Below are 16,881 nucleotides of genomic sequence, written 5' to 3' on the forward strand. Positions count from 1 at the left end.
ATGCGTAAGGGAGGGAGAAGCCCACAGGAACTGGGCTCTAGCCCTGTCCCAAGTGCTGTGGCCTCAGGAGTTACTTCCTTTCCCTGGGACTCAGTGACCCGGCTGTTGAACGGGTGGATAGTCCAGCTGCTATGTGTCCGTCCTGGGCAGTGATGATGCTGTGGTTTCACTGTATTCTGCAATTCCCCGCCTCTCTTAAAAGGGACTCTTCGGGAAGGAATGATTTTGAAGGCACAGACTGCCCCCTGGTGGGCACTAGTGGCCTAGCTTTATAGCCCTGAAAGGGATGCATCGCTGGGTAACGTTTTAAGATATTAATCCATCTGGATTTTTCTTCATTACTTTGCTTGGGGATTGGAAAGACACTGGCTCGTGACATTCGACCAAGCAAAGAGACATGTCTTGTCCCCTGCTGTATCCAAGGGTCCAGAATATGCTTCACAAGCAAACAGCTGACAATAAATGTTGTTGAATGAACGAATAAGTGAGTGACTGGGAGAGCAAGGGAATGGATCCAAGAGGAGCCTGCAGCCAGCGTGTGGACAAGGGAAGCCACACTTGGCCACTGTCACCCCCCTGCGCTGTCACTTCCAGTGAGAGAGACTGCCAGGGCTCACACCCCACACCTACCACTTACTATGTGGCTCTGCGCCTCAGTTTCCTGCCTGTAAAATGGGGATAATAATAATACCTGTGACAGAGGAGTGCTGTGAAAATTAATGAATTGACCCACATAAAGCACCTGACATGAAATATGTGCTTGATAAACAGAGCTACAGTCACTTCTCTCATTTACCCTGACACAGAGCACACCCTTCAGGTAACTCTACCTCATAGACTCAACTCAGCCCTGACTCCTCTCAGGAAGCTTTAGACACTCCCACGGCTCTGTTCCACAACCTCCCCCACAGCAGCAGAACTGCCATGTCTAGCTCCCCAGCCAGGCTGTGAGTCCCCTGAGAGAGCAGGGGCGAGACCTCACTGGTCATTGGATCCAGCCTGGTTCTCAGGCCTTCTTGAATGAAAGAACGAACGAATGAATGAACGAACATCTCTGTTTACCGAGCCCATCACCACCTTTCTCACACAGGAAATACCTAATCACTCCAAATTACCCTTCCTCCCGCCTCAGTACAGTGCACCCCCGGCCACATTGGTTCTGCCGTATTGGTTCTAGAAGGAAGACAGTGCAACGGCCAGGTGAGCCTGCTCAGAGGTGTTCTTGTACTCCCCCTTGTCACGGTCCCCGAGAGGACAAACACCTTCACAACCTTGAAACAGTTACCCTAAGTAACAAGAGGCATCCGATAAGCCTTCCACAGGCTCCGTTCTCCCAAGTGCTTTCCAAGCCTCCTGTGGAAACTAGAATTTAGGAAGTAGATACAATCTTCAACTTCCCTGATAGCCTGTTTAGAATCTATCTCTCTTGGGCATTTTTCTTCCTTTGATCTTGGGAAGGATTTAGATACTACAAAATTTGGAGAATCAGAGTCTCCGTGGAGACGCTGTAGATCCCCCACGGCACAGAGCGATGGGGAGCCACTGCTTACCAAGGAGGCTGGAGAAACAGCAACACAATTGCTCCTTCTGTGATTTTTAGGATGATTCTCAGCTTTCATGAGATACAATAATGGAAATAAATATGGATATGGTGTTGGAGTCTCAGGGGGCTGTAATGTCATGGGGAGTGTAAGTAATGGGGGTTGGTTACTATGTCGACAGGGAAATACTAAACTGAGAGGGGCTATATGTATGAGGACAAAAGCATTTAACACTGCCGGCCTGGCTTCGGCCACTGCCTTGCCTGTTCCCGTAATATCACTGGGTGTCATGACGTCTGTGTGGTTTCCTGCAATTCTGCAAGTTTCTACTCTGTGTCCTTTCTGCATTATTGAGGATGCGCCAATGTCTCTGCTATTGACCTTGGACCTGGTCTTTCAGATGGTCTGTGTGGTCTCCTTCCTATAAGAATAAGTGGGATGTGGCTGAACTTCAGCTCCTGACTCCAGAAGGCACTAACTTGGGAATCATCTGTGGTATCTATCGGGATTTCTCGTGATATTCTTACTCATGCATACACTCACTGACTCCACAAATATTCAGAGATGCCCATCCCACTAGATGCTGGCGAACATGGGGTGAGTCAGAGCAATGGGAAAAGCAGACACTAATCAACCCCAACACAAAAGCACACCAACACAAGCTCAAGTCCAGGGAAGCAAGAGCCTCTACCATAGGAGACGGTCAGGAGACATGTCCCTGGTGGTGGAAATGAGATGAGCTGTAGGAAGGGTAAGAGTTAACTCCTGGAAGAGGAGAAGACTCCTGAGGCAGATGCCCTTGGTGGGTGGCAGCCTGGATAGACAACAAGACTACCATGATTTAGTCTGTCCTAAGGACAATGAGACCCACTGGTGAGTTTTTAAAAGGAGGAAAACTGATCCCATTTCCATTTGGATCTGGACCTTCCAGAACCTTGATGGCAGATATAAAGTCTGGATTTCAGAAGACTCTTGACCTTTCGGGAGCACCTGCAGCATGGCAGCCTCTGGAGCTGGTGGGGCATCCAGGGAGCACACGACATTCAGAGCACACCACAGAGCATCCCCACGAATGGTGCACCTGCCTCTCCAGCTGGATGAAGAGAAATGATTCAACAAACACCACCGACCAACTCTGGTCTGGCAAGGGGTCCCCCCTTCTACCTTTAGTCCTCTCCTCTCTGGTCCGTCTGGCGGACACCAAGGTGGAGTCCCAGCAGTGAAAGCAGAAGGATGATTGTGAGAACAGAGGGATTCTTAGGAGTCCAGGACTCTGACCAGTTCCTCTCCAGCCTGGCCAGCCACCCAGCCCAGCTGCTGTGCATGTGGGCTCTTATGGCTCACAGCTGCCCCCACGTCAGGTGATGATGCTGACAGGTAATCACCCTCAGCCACACCAAAGCCACCCAGCCCCAGCCGAGTCTCAGTCAGCTCAGGCCACTGTCACAGAGCACACATAATGATGACTAACCCCGACAGACCAGCCCTCATGCCCAAGGAGGGACTGACTCTGGGCTGTGAGGCATGTTCCAGAATCTTCCACGGAATCAGGCTGAAGGTCTTCTTCAGCAAAGACCACACTCTCGCTGAGCTGTTCCCTGTTCTATCCTCACTACTCTCCGCCAGTGATCAGCCCCAATAAATCACTTGAACAAAAATCTCCATCTCAGCTCTATTTTTGGAGAACTGCAATCAAAGCATCAGGTTCTGCCATCATCAATCAATCAACAAGCCAGGGCCAAGTGCTAACTGTGCCCGCCTGGTGCAGGGGCCATGGAAGGGCGTGGTGACCTCCCAAGCTCCCAGTGCTCCCCTGCTCAGCACGGGAGACCCAAGCACATGGCTCAGCCTCTTGCAGCAGCAGGTGAGGCAAGATCTCCGCGCCCTCTGTGATGGGAGCAACGGCGGCACCCCCTCCAGAAGGCTCACTCTCAGAGCAACAGGAAAGCACCAAGGTCTATCAAAACGCTGCGAACCATTTAATGAGCATGCAGGTAGCCTGCCCCTAGCTTTAAAGAAGCTGGATTCCACCCCCTCTCCTGGTTATGGGTTGAATCATTCCCCCAGAATCAAGTCCTACCTGTGAATGTGACCTTGTTTGGACAGATGGTGTTTGCAGATGTAATCAAGTTAAGATGAGGTCAAGCTAGATCGGGGGGCCTGAATCCAATGACGTGTCCTTGTAAGAAGAGGTAATGAGGACACAGAGACCCTAAGACTGGAAAGGCAGAGACCAGCATGAACAAGCCAGGACACCAGCGCTTGCTGGGAACCACCGAGAGTGAGGAGACCCGGGGTCACACTCTATCAGAACTCTCCAGAAGGAAGCAAGCCTGCCAACACTTGACTTTCAGACTTTGAGGGAATGAATAGCCATTGTTTTAAGCCACCCTGTTTGTGGTGCTCTGTGACCTCTGCCCTAGGAACCATATTCATCCACCCACCCCCCACCCCTTTCACAGGATGCTCTGGGGCTGCCTGAGGTCATCAGTCTGAGGTCAAGATGTAACAGAACCTGTGATGGGAACAGACTCTGACCTTGAAATAAAGGGACATCGTATTGTACCACACAGAACACTGATTCCCCAAGAAACGTCCACAAGAGGTAAAACTTAACTAAATCACAAGGAAATGAATGAGTTGGAGGGGGTGAGGAGGAACCTCGTACCATCCAAAGACCTGGGTGACGGCGTGTAAGACTGTCCAGGCCCATTTCCTGAGGGGCAGAATGATAGCCCTACTTAACTCAATAGAGCTGCTTAAAAAAATTCAAATAAAATAATGTTTTTACATGTTTTTCACCAAAATTGACAGAAGAAAAAGTAAATGTTGACTGTTTTATTATCACTCATGGTGCGAGCTCTTGGAAGCCTAACTCCTCTGAGCCTCGGTATATTCACTCATAAGACAAGGTTAGTAGCTATTTCACAAGGTTGTTGTGAGGACTGAAGGGGACAATTTATAAGGTTTTGAGTTCCAAGAGGTCTTGGCTGCCGTAGTAACAAATTTCAGCCAGATATTGGTCAGTTCCCAGAGATTGGCGCTAGAGGGCAGCAAGGTCTCACTTTTGCCCCTGTAGCAAAGGGAGGAAATGTGTTTTCTAGAACCTGTCACTGCTGACTTCCCTGGAGCTCCCAAGCATCCCACAGAGACAAAGTCCAGAGCTTGCCTTCCTTTCCATGGAAAAAGCAATTCAGCATTTCCTCAGAGTTCACTGGGTATCATGAAGCTCAGTTAAAAATAGGGATTCTATTTTACAGGATATTTTTTGACTTTTTTATGGTTTAGTAAAGTCCCTCCCAGCACAGAGCTGAACCCATCAGAGCTGCTGAACCATTCTGGGCCTCAAGAACATCCCACATTTTGCAAAATCAATCGCTTCCATGACTTCCTAAGCTACCGGTCATAGAACTTTGCTTATATCAATCAGTTATAAAATCCATAGTAATTAGTATCACATGTCTTTGGAAGAGAACTTCCAAATTTGTCACTGTGCCATCCAGTTCAGTGTCGGTTTTCCAGAAGCCTGACATCGGAGCGTGCTCCAGCTGCTTTCCATTTTGCAGGAACTTGGCAATTCAGAGCCAAGGGTGTCTTGCAGGTGCACAGATGCTTCTCCTTCCTGACCTCCTCGTCCCACTGCCCCTCCCCAGCAAGACTGTCCCTCCTGTTATTACGGAATATTTCAGAAGTGCCAAGAGCACAGAGTAACATAACAGAGACCAGCACAGCACCGTGAGGTTTAAGAAAGAAATGTTTCAGAGACATGGGAAGCCCCCAGCGACTCCTCCAGCTTCCCAGCCACATCCTTCCTCCTCCCCAAGACCAAATTCCCCACATTTAGCGTTTATCATCAATACTCCATTTTTCCCACTGGAAAAACCTGGGGAAGACCAAGCATTCCTTCCCTGCAGTCCTTTGGTGGAAACAGACTGCACACTCCAAAGATACTGCGCAAAATAGTGGGAAAGAGGTAGGGAACCGTGCAGAAGAAGTCAGAAGTTCTGGTGCCCCAGCTCTGAGCTCCAGCCAGATGGGGCTGGGCGAGAATGGCTTCTAAGGGAGTCTGCAGGCCCAGGACTGCAGCCCGGAGCTTGCAGCAGGCAGGGCCATGCCCCGCCCCGCCCCGCCCCGCCCCGCCCCGCCCCGCCGCTGGGCCACCCACCTCCCGCCTCCTCCCCGTAACGCGCGGGTGGGCCCGGGCGGGAGCGCCAGCGCCACCTACCGACCACGATGAGGATTTCCCGCTCGATGTGCGCCTGGATGTAGATGCGGCCGCGGCGCTCCGTGTGGTCCGTGCCGCACAGGCTGGGGACGTTCATCACGCAGCGCTTGTGGACGTTCATCATGCAGGCTGTGGGGGGCAGGGAGGGGGCACGGCTCAGGCTGGTCCAGGCCGGGTGCCCTGGCCATCTGCGCCCACCCGAGCCTGCTGGGTCCCAACTGGTCCCCACTTCCTTCCAGACTGCACCCCCCAGGCTGACAGAGCCAGCTCGCCCTGCAACCTGGCAACCTGGACCCCATCGAATGGGCTTCTCCAACTCCTCTGCCAGCCCTGATGGACACAGGCAGTGGGACTTCTACGTCCTCCGGGGAGGCTGTGGGTGCACGCCACACACCCCTCGAGGGTTCTCAAGCCAGTCACCAGCCTTAATGCCGCTTGCCACAGTAACCCTATAAGGGAAGAGGTGTCTCCTGGCCCCAGATATGCATTCAAAGTTGCCAAAGTTTCCCATTTTTCCAAGATAAGAATCCCGATTCGTGACATCTCCAGATTTTTAAACACTGACAGCTCATAAGTGGGTTCTCCGAGGAGTTGGGGAAGGGGAGTTGGGAGCTAGCCACTGGGGCGCTCCTCTGACCCGTCAGAGTTGTGTGAATTGTGACTAGAGGCTGAGCCTTTGCACACCCGTATCAGCCAGTTGTTGGCCATGAACCACCCCTGGACAGGACATCGCCTTGGGCGATTCCATAGCAGCCCATAAGCTGCCAGCTGGCGAGGGGCCCTCAAAGGATCTGATCATAATACCCCCCAGGATCCACCACAACTAGCTGCAAGAAAAAAGTTAGCGCCAAGGTAAGATGAAGTGAAACATGTCCACAAAGGGAATCTGCCCTTTGGGGTCTCATGTGAAATGTGCTCCCCCCTTTGCCTGCTCCTCCCAGCATATCCGTTTGTGGCGATGATGGCTGAGTCCGCTTGGTGTTTTGGTACCAAGGCTGCTCCCGGGAGGTGTGCCAGGAGGCCAATTTCTGCTGGGGACCTCGCACCAGTTTGAGAAACCAGGAAAGAGGCTGTATCCCCTGGGGTAGGGGGTGCTGAGGGACCCCTTCTCAGCCCACCCAAGGCCCAGGAGGCAACAGGCAAATTACAAAACAAAATGAGTTGTGGGAGAACAGGGCGGTGGGAGAGGAAAGGAGCGCCCCCTGAGCGCCCTGCTCAGCCCCTGGTCCCACCTACCTACCACCCACTGCATTCCCCAGGCAGGGGCACCACAGGAGTGTGCTGAGGGCTGAGTCCCACCCACTGCTCCCTCGCCGCCGCACACCCGTGTCTCTGTGACTCTTGGCCTGCTCATGTGTCTGTCTACCCGTCTGTTCCTGCGTTGGTGTGCGGCTCTTCCCTGCCTCTACTCCTGCGTGTGCGTCCACACGCACTGCCATGCTGCCGCTGAGTGGGCCTCGCTCTCGGCACCTGCGTGCTGTCCATCTGTCTCTCCATGTATATGTCTCTGTCTCTCTGGCTGCTCTGTCTCTCTGCCTGCACAGGCCTGAGTGAGTGCCGCTTAGTGTCCACTCCAATCATTTGGTCTGCTGGTCTCCTGTCCCCCCTCTGCCCTGAGTCTCCCTCTCTGGTTGAACCCCATTGTAGCTTTCACCCCACTGCGCCCACCTCATATGCCTTCCTATCACTGTCACCCCGTGAGTGTCTCCCTCTGCCCTCTGGTCTCAGGACCATGTGTCAGGGAAGCTGCTCGGCCTTCTGTATCAGCCTCCAGAAGCATCAGCACAGCAAGCCCCTATCCTGCAGAGCCCCGTTCCTTTGCAGCATGGTTCTCCTACATGCTTACTCTCTTGGCCCACAGACCACTCAGTCCTTTGCTAAACAAACAGTCCCGCCCCAGCTCCCTTCCCCTGCCTGGCCAGAGAATCCAGTTCTGCCCTCCATAAACCTGCAGGTTTTCACGATGCAGAGAACGTGTCAGCCCGGTATGTCGATGCTGAAGACCGTTGTGAGCATGGCTGAGCAATGGCCCCCATCTGTCTGTGGCTCCCTGTGGCCATGGCCAGGGACTGTCCCCTCCCACACTGCCTGTGAGCCTTGCTGTGTGGCCTGCTCTGCTGCAGGGACTGGGACTCTTGAAGCATCCAGATTCATGCAACCTTCCCCAAGCCTGCTCAGGACAGACGCCCAGTCCATGATGCCCATCACCCAGATGACAGCCCGCTCTCCTGCAGACACGTGGGAGAGCCCCAAGCCAGCCCGCTAACCCACCACATACACACAAGCAAGCCGAGCCCTGACCCAGAGGACCACCTTGCTGACTCACGAGCTAAGCGGTTACTGTTTTGAGCCACTACAGTTGAGGTGAGACAATCATTACTCAGGAGAATGTGCTGCAGAATGGGACCCCTAACCCCAAGAAATCAGCCCTTCCTGTGGCTCCCGCCCACTGGCAGAGGCTGTGAGAGCAGATGTACTTACTGTCACATTTCATCCCCTGGTGGATGAGTCCATACAGCAGCGACCCGCAGTGGTCACAAAACGTGGGGCTGGAGTAGGTGTGGATCTTGAACTTGTGTTTGCTCCGGGGGTCCTAAGGCCAAGAGAAACAAAAAAAAAGAGGCTAGTGTCAGTGGGTTATGCCAAGGATCACACCACAGTGAGCAGCCCAGGAACTAAACTTGGCCACAAGGTTCATCCTACCTGTCGGGACCATCACCAGAGCCCTGTGCTCAAACACGGTGCTTGACAAACAGTGGCTAAACATTAGGGGAGGTACATGTTCCCCATCCCCACTAATCTGGGGTTGCCTTGGACTAGCTACTGGGAACGAGGAGCCGAGCTGAGCGGCCAGGTGAAGCTCTGTACGGCCAAAGGCAGATGGACTCTAAAAAGGGGTCTTGCTTCTCCAGCTTTGACTTGGGGGCACTTAGGAGGAGATGCATGGAGAAGAGACATGTAGACACACTTGAGAAATCCCAAGTGCTAGAGAAGGAGGGTATACACATAATGGAGAGGATAGGGTGTAAGGTCGGAGGGAATGTGAGGTGGTAGAGCCACTTTTGAAAACATTTGTTTCTTACAACATTAAATATACCCTTATAATCAACCAATGACGGAGAAATCATGGTTCGAGGTGTGAAATGAAAACACAGCCCTGTACAAAAACCTGCATGTGAACCTTTACAGCCAATTCACTTAGAATGGCCAAAACCTGCAAACAACCAAACGTCCTTCAGTGAGTGAGAGGACAAAGTGGGGTCGATCCACACTCAGAATACTTAGCAGTAAGAAGGGATGAACTACCAACGCAGGCAGCAACATTCTTGAATCTCAAAAGCATTACATCATCCCAAAGAAAGATTTCAATGACATGCTTCTTGATTCCCTTTCAATCCCAGGCTAGACGACACACAATTCTATTTGAATGACATTCTGAAAAGGCAAATCTATGGGGCAGAAGACAGATGAGTGGCTAAGGGGGGTTAGGGTGGGAGAGTGGCTGACATCAAAGGGGAAACATGCAGGTGTTTTTTGGGCGCTTGGAATGTTCTATCAACTATGGTGAATCCTATTGTCAGATTTAATAAAGTGAACTGTGCTGCATGAAAATGCTATCTCAATAAGCCTAAAAAATCCTCGGTCACTGAAGGCTTTTTTTTTTTTGGGGGGGGGGGGTAGTGTTACACTTTATTTATTTATTTATTTATTTATTTATTTATTTATTTATCTATTTATTTGTTTATTTGTTTGATGTTCTGAATTATTTATTTATTCAATGTTTAAGAATTCCCATGAAAAGCATCTTTTCAAAGATGATCTTTAAAGTTACTTGGGGTAATTTTTTTAAATAAATTTTATTTTTATATTCCCCATACAATTGCAATCCCCTTATTTTGACCCCAATCTCTCCCATCCCCGCCCCCTACCCCCCATCACTGAAGGCTTTTTGAGCATCTACCTTAAAGGTGAGAAATGAGTACCTCAAGCCTGCCTAAAAAGAAACACCTGTTCATGCTGAGGATTGGCCTGTAGGGGGAGCTCGGGGCTCTGCTCCCTCCCTATTCTGCCCCTAATGAAAAGAACTGATCTGATTGGTCAGATTCGAAGGTACTGATTGGTCCAGCCTGGGTGGGTGGAGCTTGGAGCTTGCACAGGCATTAAATAGGGTAACTGCCCTCTGTTTTCTCTGCTGTCTCTTGCCTCTCTCAGGAGGCCACTGGGTCCTGGTCCTGTGGTTTTACCCTATGAAGACAGGATGAATGGCCTGGGCTCTGCTCTAAGCACTGAGACAAGTTCTCTCTGTTTTTGGTTCTTGTGCTCCCTCTGGAGTCCCTGTCATGTTGACTGAAATTAGTTTTGATGGGGGTTTAAATTTAGTCTCACCAAGCACAGACAAGAGGCACAGCCACGTGAACTCAACCTTAAGATGTGGGGCAAAATCCCAACTAATAATAAAGAGCCTTTGCTGGATTTGCACTTTTTGCCACGTGTACACCGCCTTGGAGACTCTCAGGGAGAAGGATTCTAGCATTCTGACCATACATTAGCAAGAACCTTCTCCATCTCAACATCTCTTCAACAACAGGCGATGCCCAGGGGCACAAAGAATGGGGAGGGGAAAGAAACACTGAGGGCCGCCCAAGTGCCAAGGGGACGGGGGCATCTTAGGTATTTTTTCTCCAGGGCTCATGACATGCTGGTTGGAAGGTGTCCTTCGTACCATTTTAGAGATGATGAAAGGTGCCCAGGCCAGAGAGTAAGGCCTCGGAGGATGGTCTGAAGAACCAGGATTTACACCCAGCTCAGCTGGCTCCAAAGAGGGGATGACCAAGTTACAGGTAGACCTCATCTTATTGGGGTTCATTTTATTACGTTTATTACAAATTGAAGATTTGTTGCAACCGTGTGGTGGGCAAGTGTACTGGCATCATTTTTGCAACAGCACATGCTCAGCACTTTTTTTTATCTTGTTGCAATAAAGTATTTTTAATTAAGGTGTGTATAGTTCTTAAGCATAATGCTATTGCACACTTAAGAGACTGCAGTATAAACAACTTTTATATGCACTAGGGAACCAAAATATTTGTGTGATTCCCTTGAGTGTGATACTCTCTGGATTGGGGGGTCTGCAGCTGAACCTGCAGTATCTCCAGGATGTCTTTGTACTTTCTCTTCTCTCACTCCCCAGCTTCACTAATGCCTTATTGTTCCAGCCCCATTGAAACAGCACCCCCTCCTTCTTTCATTCATCCAGCAAATGTTCACTGAGAGCCAGGTTCTTCCTGGGTATTGGGGATGGAACTGTGAGCAGAGGAGACAGAACGCCAGCTCTCCTTACACATATTTTCGATGGCAAAGCGAAAGCAAAAAGAAATAAAGCAATGTCCTGCCCCCCCCCCAAATCTTCCCTATCAGTAGTATTTATACCACTCTGTGTTTCATTACTCTCTCCCATGCCTAGCTGCAAGCAACATGAGGGAATTTTGCTCACCATTAGATCCAAAGCATATATTGTACTTGGCATATAGAAAGTACTCAATAAATATTTAATGAGTAAGCGTTAACATTTATTGAGCATTTACTCATGCCAGGAACTATTTTCAGGGATTTACCAAGCAATAAGTCATCTAATCCTCACAACATCTCTATAAAGTCTGCACTACTAACTACTCCCATTTCACAGGTGAAAAAACAAGGGCACAGGGGTGCATAACTTGCACAGGGCTCCCCCGTTGAGCAAGCACAGCAGTTTGCAGGGGCACACTGTAAGAGGTCAGTGAGCTGGGGCTGCAGCTGCAGGGCTGCATCGTCACCCTGACCACGGGAGCCCATGCAATGCACATGCTATTTTTAAAAAATGACCTAAGGGGGCCTCCCTGGTGGCGCAAGGGATTAAGTACCACACTGTGAAGCAATCCGCAGCCTCTGCAGCACAAGTTCGATCCCCAGCCGGCCAGGGAGCAACCCACATGGTGCAGCAGACCTCTCCTGTCTCACCCACTGCTCCCCTCAGCAGTGTATTTCAGTCAATCTGCCTGTTCTGATCTCCACCCTGTCTCTGGTGACTCCTCTCACCCCTGCATCTCTGACCTGTACCCCAGCTCTTGTATGCATAAATAAATAAATCTTTTTTAAAAATGACCTGAGAACACTGTGCAAGACAGAAGAAAGGAGGGCCAATTAGTCGAGCCACAGGGAAAGTCTGTTTCTTCATGGATTATTTAGAGGCTGTTGGAGTTTCCTCCCACCTCATTACTCTCCCACCTTATTACTTTTGGGGGGAAAAGGGGAGGGATTCACACTGCAAGGACCACTTCACTCATTGCCCATCCCTCAGACCACCCAGACCAACTGGGTCATTCACTGATCAAGCTGCCCTCCACCCTCCGGCCACCTGGTCAGACTTAGTACAAAGCCATACTCCCATAGCTGGGCATTAAGTCAACCCCACAATCCTCAAGGAGAAGCTGTTAGGGTGCCCTTCCATGCCTTCCCATGCTCCCTGTCCTCTCTGAGGTGGGCAGGTTTGCACTTTGAGATGCCCCGGACCTAAGTGACTGGCACAGAGGTGGAGGCTTGGCTCAAGCGTCACACGCATTTCATGGTTGGGAAGCGGGTGGCAGGGAGACAGGCAGCTCCAGCACTGAGGTGGCCATTTTTTTACAGTAGCTCCAAGGTACAGAGAGGAACAAAGACAGAGACCATATGACCTAAGGGATGGAGCCCCTGATTGCAGTCCCTCAAGGGCCTGGTGTCTTGCCCTTCAATTTCATCCCCTTGTGTCCTCTAAAAGTTCTCCTCTGTGCTTCAGCCAATCCAAGCAGGCATGTGTTACCTGCATCCACTGGCTCAGACACTACCCACCAACCAATCAAAATAGACAGCAGAGCAGTGCTGGGGGTTAACTCTTTCAATGCTGGATCATGGCAAGGTGGGGTGGAGAGGAGTTCATAGGGAAATAAGTGGATGAGTGGAGGGCAGGAAGCTCAGAGGGCATGCTGGCTATTTATTAATTGGTAAAATATTTCATTATTTTCAAAATTGGTACAGTAATACCAGAGCACGCAGGTTTAATGTCAACCCTGCCTTTAACCAAAAGGCATTCCCTCCCGGGGAAGCTGTGACTATTGACCAGCCCTGGAAAGAGCCTGGTGATACGTGGAGTCTCTAAGTCAGAACTCTCCTCACGGTCTTGTTTTCAGCCCACCCAAAGATGCATCATCCACCTCTGTCCCAATCCCTTCGCCAGTTGGTTTTATACGCAGATGTCCCATCCCAAGCCACACCAACTGGACCCCTTCCAGTCATCTTGTAGCCCATCCCCAGCCTGGATGCTCCTACACACTCAGAGGTCCATAATTTGGAGCCCATGGGTCATACCAAGCTTGCAGACAAGTTACATTTGGCCTAGGAGTACTTTTTAAAAGTTCAAATTTGTTGACTATGTAAATAATGAAATGTCAGATAAAAATGCAGATGTACGGCTTCTTTTGAAAACTCACAAGTTGTGACAACATTGGGGATACACATTCCCGTAGTATGGGGAGGGGCCGCCCCCTTTCAATGAAGGATAAGTTTTCCAGCTCTCCACAGTCTCCACCATTCCTTATTGTCTTACCATACCTGCTTCATTTTCTTCCCCACCCGGTCCCTGTAGGAATTTGGGTATATGACCTCTGTTAGACTCTCCATCCTCTCTCCCTACAGTCCCCTGGCTGGGATCCAACCACACACATGTGAACACATCCCTAAACTCTTGAATGAGTTCATGTGGCTCAATGCCAAGCGCTTTCAGAAAGAGGCTTGAAACGACTGTATCCCTACCCCAGCATCATCCGTTTGGCTTCCCATGTCCCCAGTTCTTTCTCCCACCCCTAGAAATCAGGTTTCCACAGACCCTGGTGGATTCCCCTCCCACTATTTCATGTGGTTCAGGCCCCACCATGCTTTGTACCAGGTAAGCTTGGATTTCCAAGTTTCCTTCCACTTCTCATCCTGATCCAAGAGACTGCCGAATAACTAGAAATAACCAAAATAAAGTGAGAAGCCACTTCAAAGAATTCAGCTTGTGTGTTGCTTCCAATAGTTCTTTAAAATCACTAAAATTTGTGATTTTATTTGCAAAAATTGGCAAAGTGAGAAAATAAAGAGCTGGCCTTTCAAAAGAACTGTTGTGCCTCATGAACCAAGCAGACTACTTGCCACATACAATGCTTAGGGCTTAGGACATCTGAGGCCCTCAGAATGGCCACAGAGGGAGAAGCAATTCTTATCTCCTCTTCCAGATGAATAACTGAGCTTAGAGAAATAATGCATACAAGATCACTGAGTAAGGGAGCAGGAAAGCAGGGGTTGGAACCCAAGTTTCTCAGGCTCCAGAGAGGTGGGCAGCTAAGTGGAAACATCTTAGCATCACCTGGCTTCCTCCCTTACGCAGAGGATCTCCCACCTGCCTGGGAGATTACAGATGACACCCTTCATGAGTGCAATGCCTGCCTGGGACAGGTCAACCAGGTTCTCTACCCCAAGGCTGAGTCTTCACCATGAGCACCCCATCCCCAGGAACAAAGGACAGGCAGGTCCCAGCTCAGCATTGTTAGCTCATCACCTGACTCCAGGCCCAGGAAGCTAAGGAGGAAGGAAGCACAGCTCAGAGATCAAAAAAAAAAAAAAAAAAAAAAAAAAAAAGGACTCCTTTTAACCTCTAAGTCCAAACCTAAAATAGCCTCTCTCAGTCTGAATGGGATGTGTGGCTTTGTTCAACAGGTGGACTGAAATCTGGCTGAGCTGAGCTGAGCTGAAGCAGGGAGGCCATGAAGCACAGCCAGCAAGTGTGCCAGAGGAGAAAGTGAAGGCAGCATGAGATGCAGAACGAGTCATCCCTTGACACCCATGGCCACAAGAGCCCTCACAGAACCCCTCACAGAGACAGAGACCAGGCCAAGGCACAGTTAGGGACACTGTGAGAACCGAGAGGATGCTCTGGAGTCAGCTGTGTGACCTCAGGCCAGCGACCTACCCTCTTTGAATCTCTGTTCCTCTTTAACAAAGTGGAGATAACAGTTGCCACTTCACTGCCTGGTTGTGATGCTCCCTGCACACTGGCAGTACAGGATTTAAATGTCACCGTTCCAATAAATAATCATGGTGACACTTCCCAGACTTCATTCATGAGCTGTTACAATTCTGCATGTTGACATACTACCTATAATATTATTTACTTGGCACTTTCCTTTAACTCAGCAATGCCATTTTCACTTCGAAAGCCCATTTTAAAATGAAACTCTGTTAGCGTGTGAACGGGTGGGCTCAATGTGCAAATTATGCTCTTTCTAATGTAACTTAAAATGAAATAGACGAGTCTTAAAAGGGAATTTTCCAATGTCATCCCGACAGTCTCTGTTGAGAAGCTGTGGAGACACAGATACGCAGGCTCCTGATGGCACGTCATTATTCCTGGGGGGCAGGGAGAGGGGAGTCACCAGGTACCAGCTATCAAGATGACACACGCTTTCTCTTTTATCCTCATCCTCTCACTTCTGAGAATTGATAGTGGAAATAAAACCACATACATAGGAAATAATATATGTGCACAGTTTTACATGTATTACTGTACAATAATTATGCTTTATTATATTATAGTGTTTACAAGAGCAGAAGGTTTTAAACAAGCCTAGTGTGGTGGTTAGGGAGCTGCTTAAATAAATCAGGGTGCAGCGTACACCATGGGATACTACTCGCTTATCAGAAGAAGGAGGAAGTTGCCTGCACCAATAGGGGAAAATCTAAAGGGTATATTTTTAAGTGAAACTGAAAATGAAAAAAAAAAAAAAAAAAAAAAAAAAAAACCAAGGTGCAGATGGGTTGATATCCTATGCTTCCTTTCATGTGAGGAAAAAAAAAGACAGTCCCCCCCCCCCCTTATGTTGGGAGACCCCCCAATGGATGTCTGAAACCAGAGAGAGTACCAGATCCTACCTAGACTTTTTTCCCCTATGGATACACACCTCTGGTAAAGTTTAAAGTGTCACTCCATAGGTACCACTGCGTACTTTGGTTTCAGGTCAAATATCCTGGTGTTTATGTGGGTGCCGCCTCCCCGGCTAACCCAGCAGAACCGCCTGTCCCAAAGCACAAACAAAATGCCAAAAATTCCCAAGAGACAAAGAAGCAGGGAAAACCTTAATTGGGGCTGCGTGGACTGCGCCGCTGGGAACTGAAATGCCTGTCACGCCAGAAGCTGTAATTACACACGCGAGCTGCAGCTGAGCGGGGGACACTATAATTTGGCGAGGACCTTTCATCCTGATTCTGGAAGAAGCACGTGAACAGCACTGATAAGGACGAGTCCAGGTCCCCGCAGTTTGCTCAAGCCACCTGACGCACCACACCTTCCACCAGCCCTGCCCTGTCATCAAATAAGTCATTGTTCAATTGGAAGGACAAGCTTCTGTTGTGTAAACTCTGGTCGAATTTTAAATATGATTTCCTGGGTTAAGAGGTGCCCTGGAGTCCATGTCAATATTAGGGGTTAATTAATAGCCACATTCAAGCTCAATGTCCAGCTTTGACATTTTCTAGCTTTTAAAGGCTGGGGCAAGTTATTGAAGCCTTTTAGTTTTTTTTTTTAATATTTATTTATGCATACAAGAACTGGGGTGCAGGCCAGACATGCAGGAGAGGGGGATGAGAGGATTCACCAGAGACAGAGTGGGGAGCAGAACAGGCGGACTGACTGAAATATACCGCTGAGGGGAGCAGCAGGCCAGACAGGAGAGGTCTGCTGCACCATGTGGGTAGCTCCCCAGCCGGGGATCGAACTCGTGCTGCAGATAGCTTCACAGTGTTGCATCTTAACCTCTTGTGCCACTAGGGAGGCCCTTGAAGCCTTTTAAATTTTAATTTCTCTCCCTAAAAATAGGATAATAGTAATATCTAATTCCTCAATTGATGAGAGAGTTCAATGAGTTACCACATGGAAACTGCCTAGTAGTCACAGGTAGAAATAAACATTCACTAAATGCTCACTGTGATTAATTTGCCATCCACATTCTTTGTCTATTTTTTATGTTCAAGTTTCTTTCTAAATGATTTGTAATAAATTTTCCTATA

At 49.4% G+C, this 16,881-nt stretch overlaps 1 protein-coding gene across 2 annotated transcripts in view; it reads right to left on the reverse strand.

The window, feature by feature from the left end:
- Positions 1-16,881, reverse strand: part of PRKCB (protein kinase C beta) — a gene marked incomplete at both ends in the record, with an annotated part of 248,868 nt that overhangs the window by 124,151 nt on the left and 107,836 nt on the right. For both annotated transcript variants that reach the window (XM_084251362.1, XM_084251361.1), the window contains 2 exons: positions 5,767-5,895; positions 8,248-8,359. In XM_084251362.1, coding sequence (XP_084107488.1) covers positions 5,767-5,895; positions 8,248-8,359 — 241 coding nt within the window. The remainder of the gene's footprint in view (positions 1-5,766; positions 5,896-8,247; positions 8,360-16,881) is intronic.

The sequence above is a fragment of the Talpa europaea genome (genome assembly GCF_964194135.1).
Source record: "Talpa europaea genome assembly, chromosome: 12".
NCBI lineage: Eukaryota > Metazoa > Chordata > Mammalia > Eulipotyphla > Talpidae > Talpa > Talpa europaea.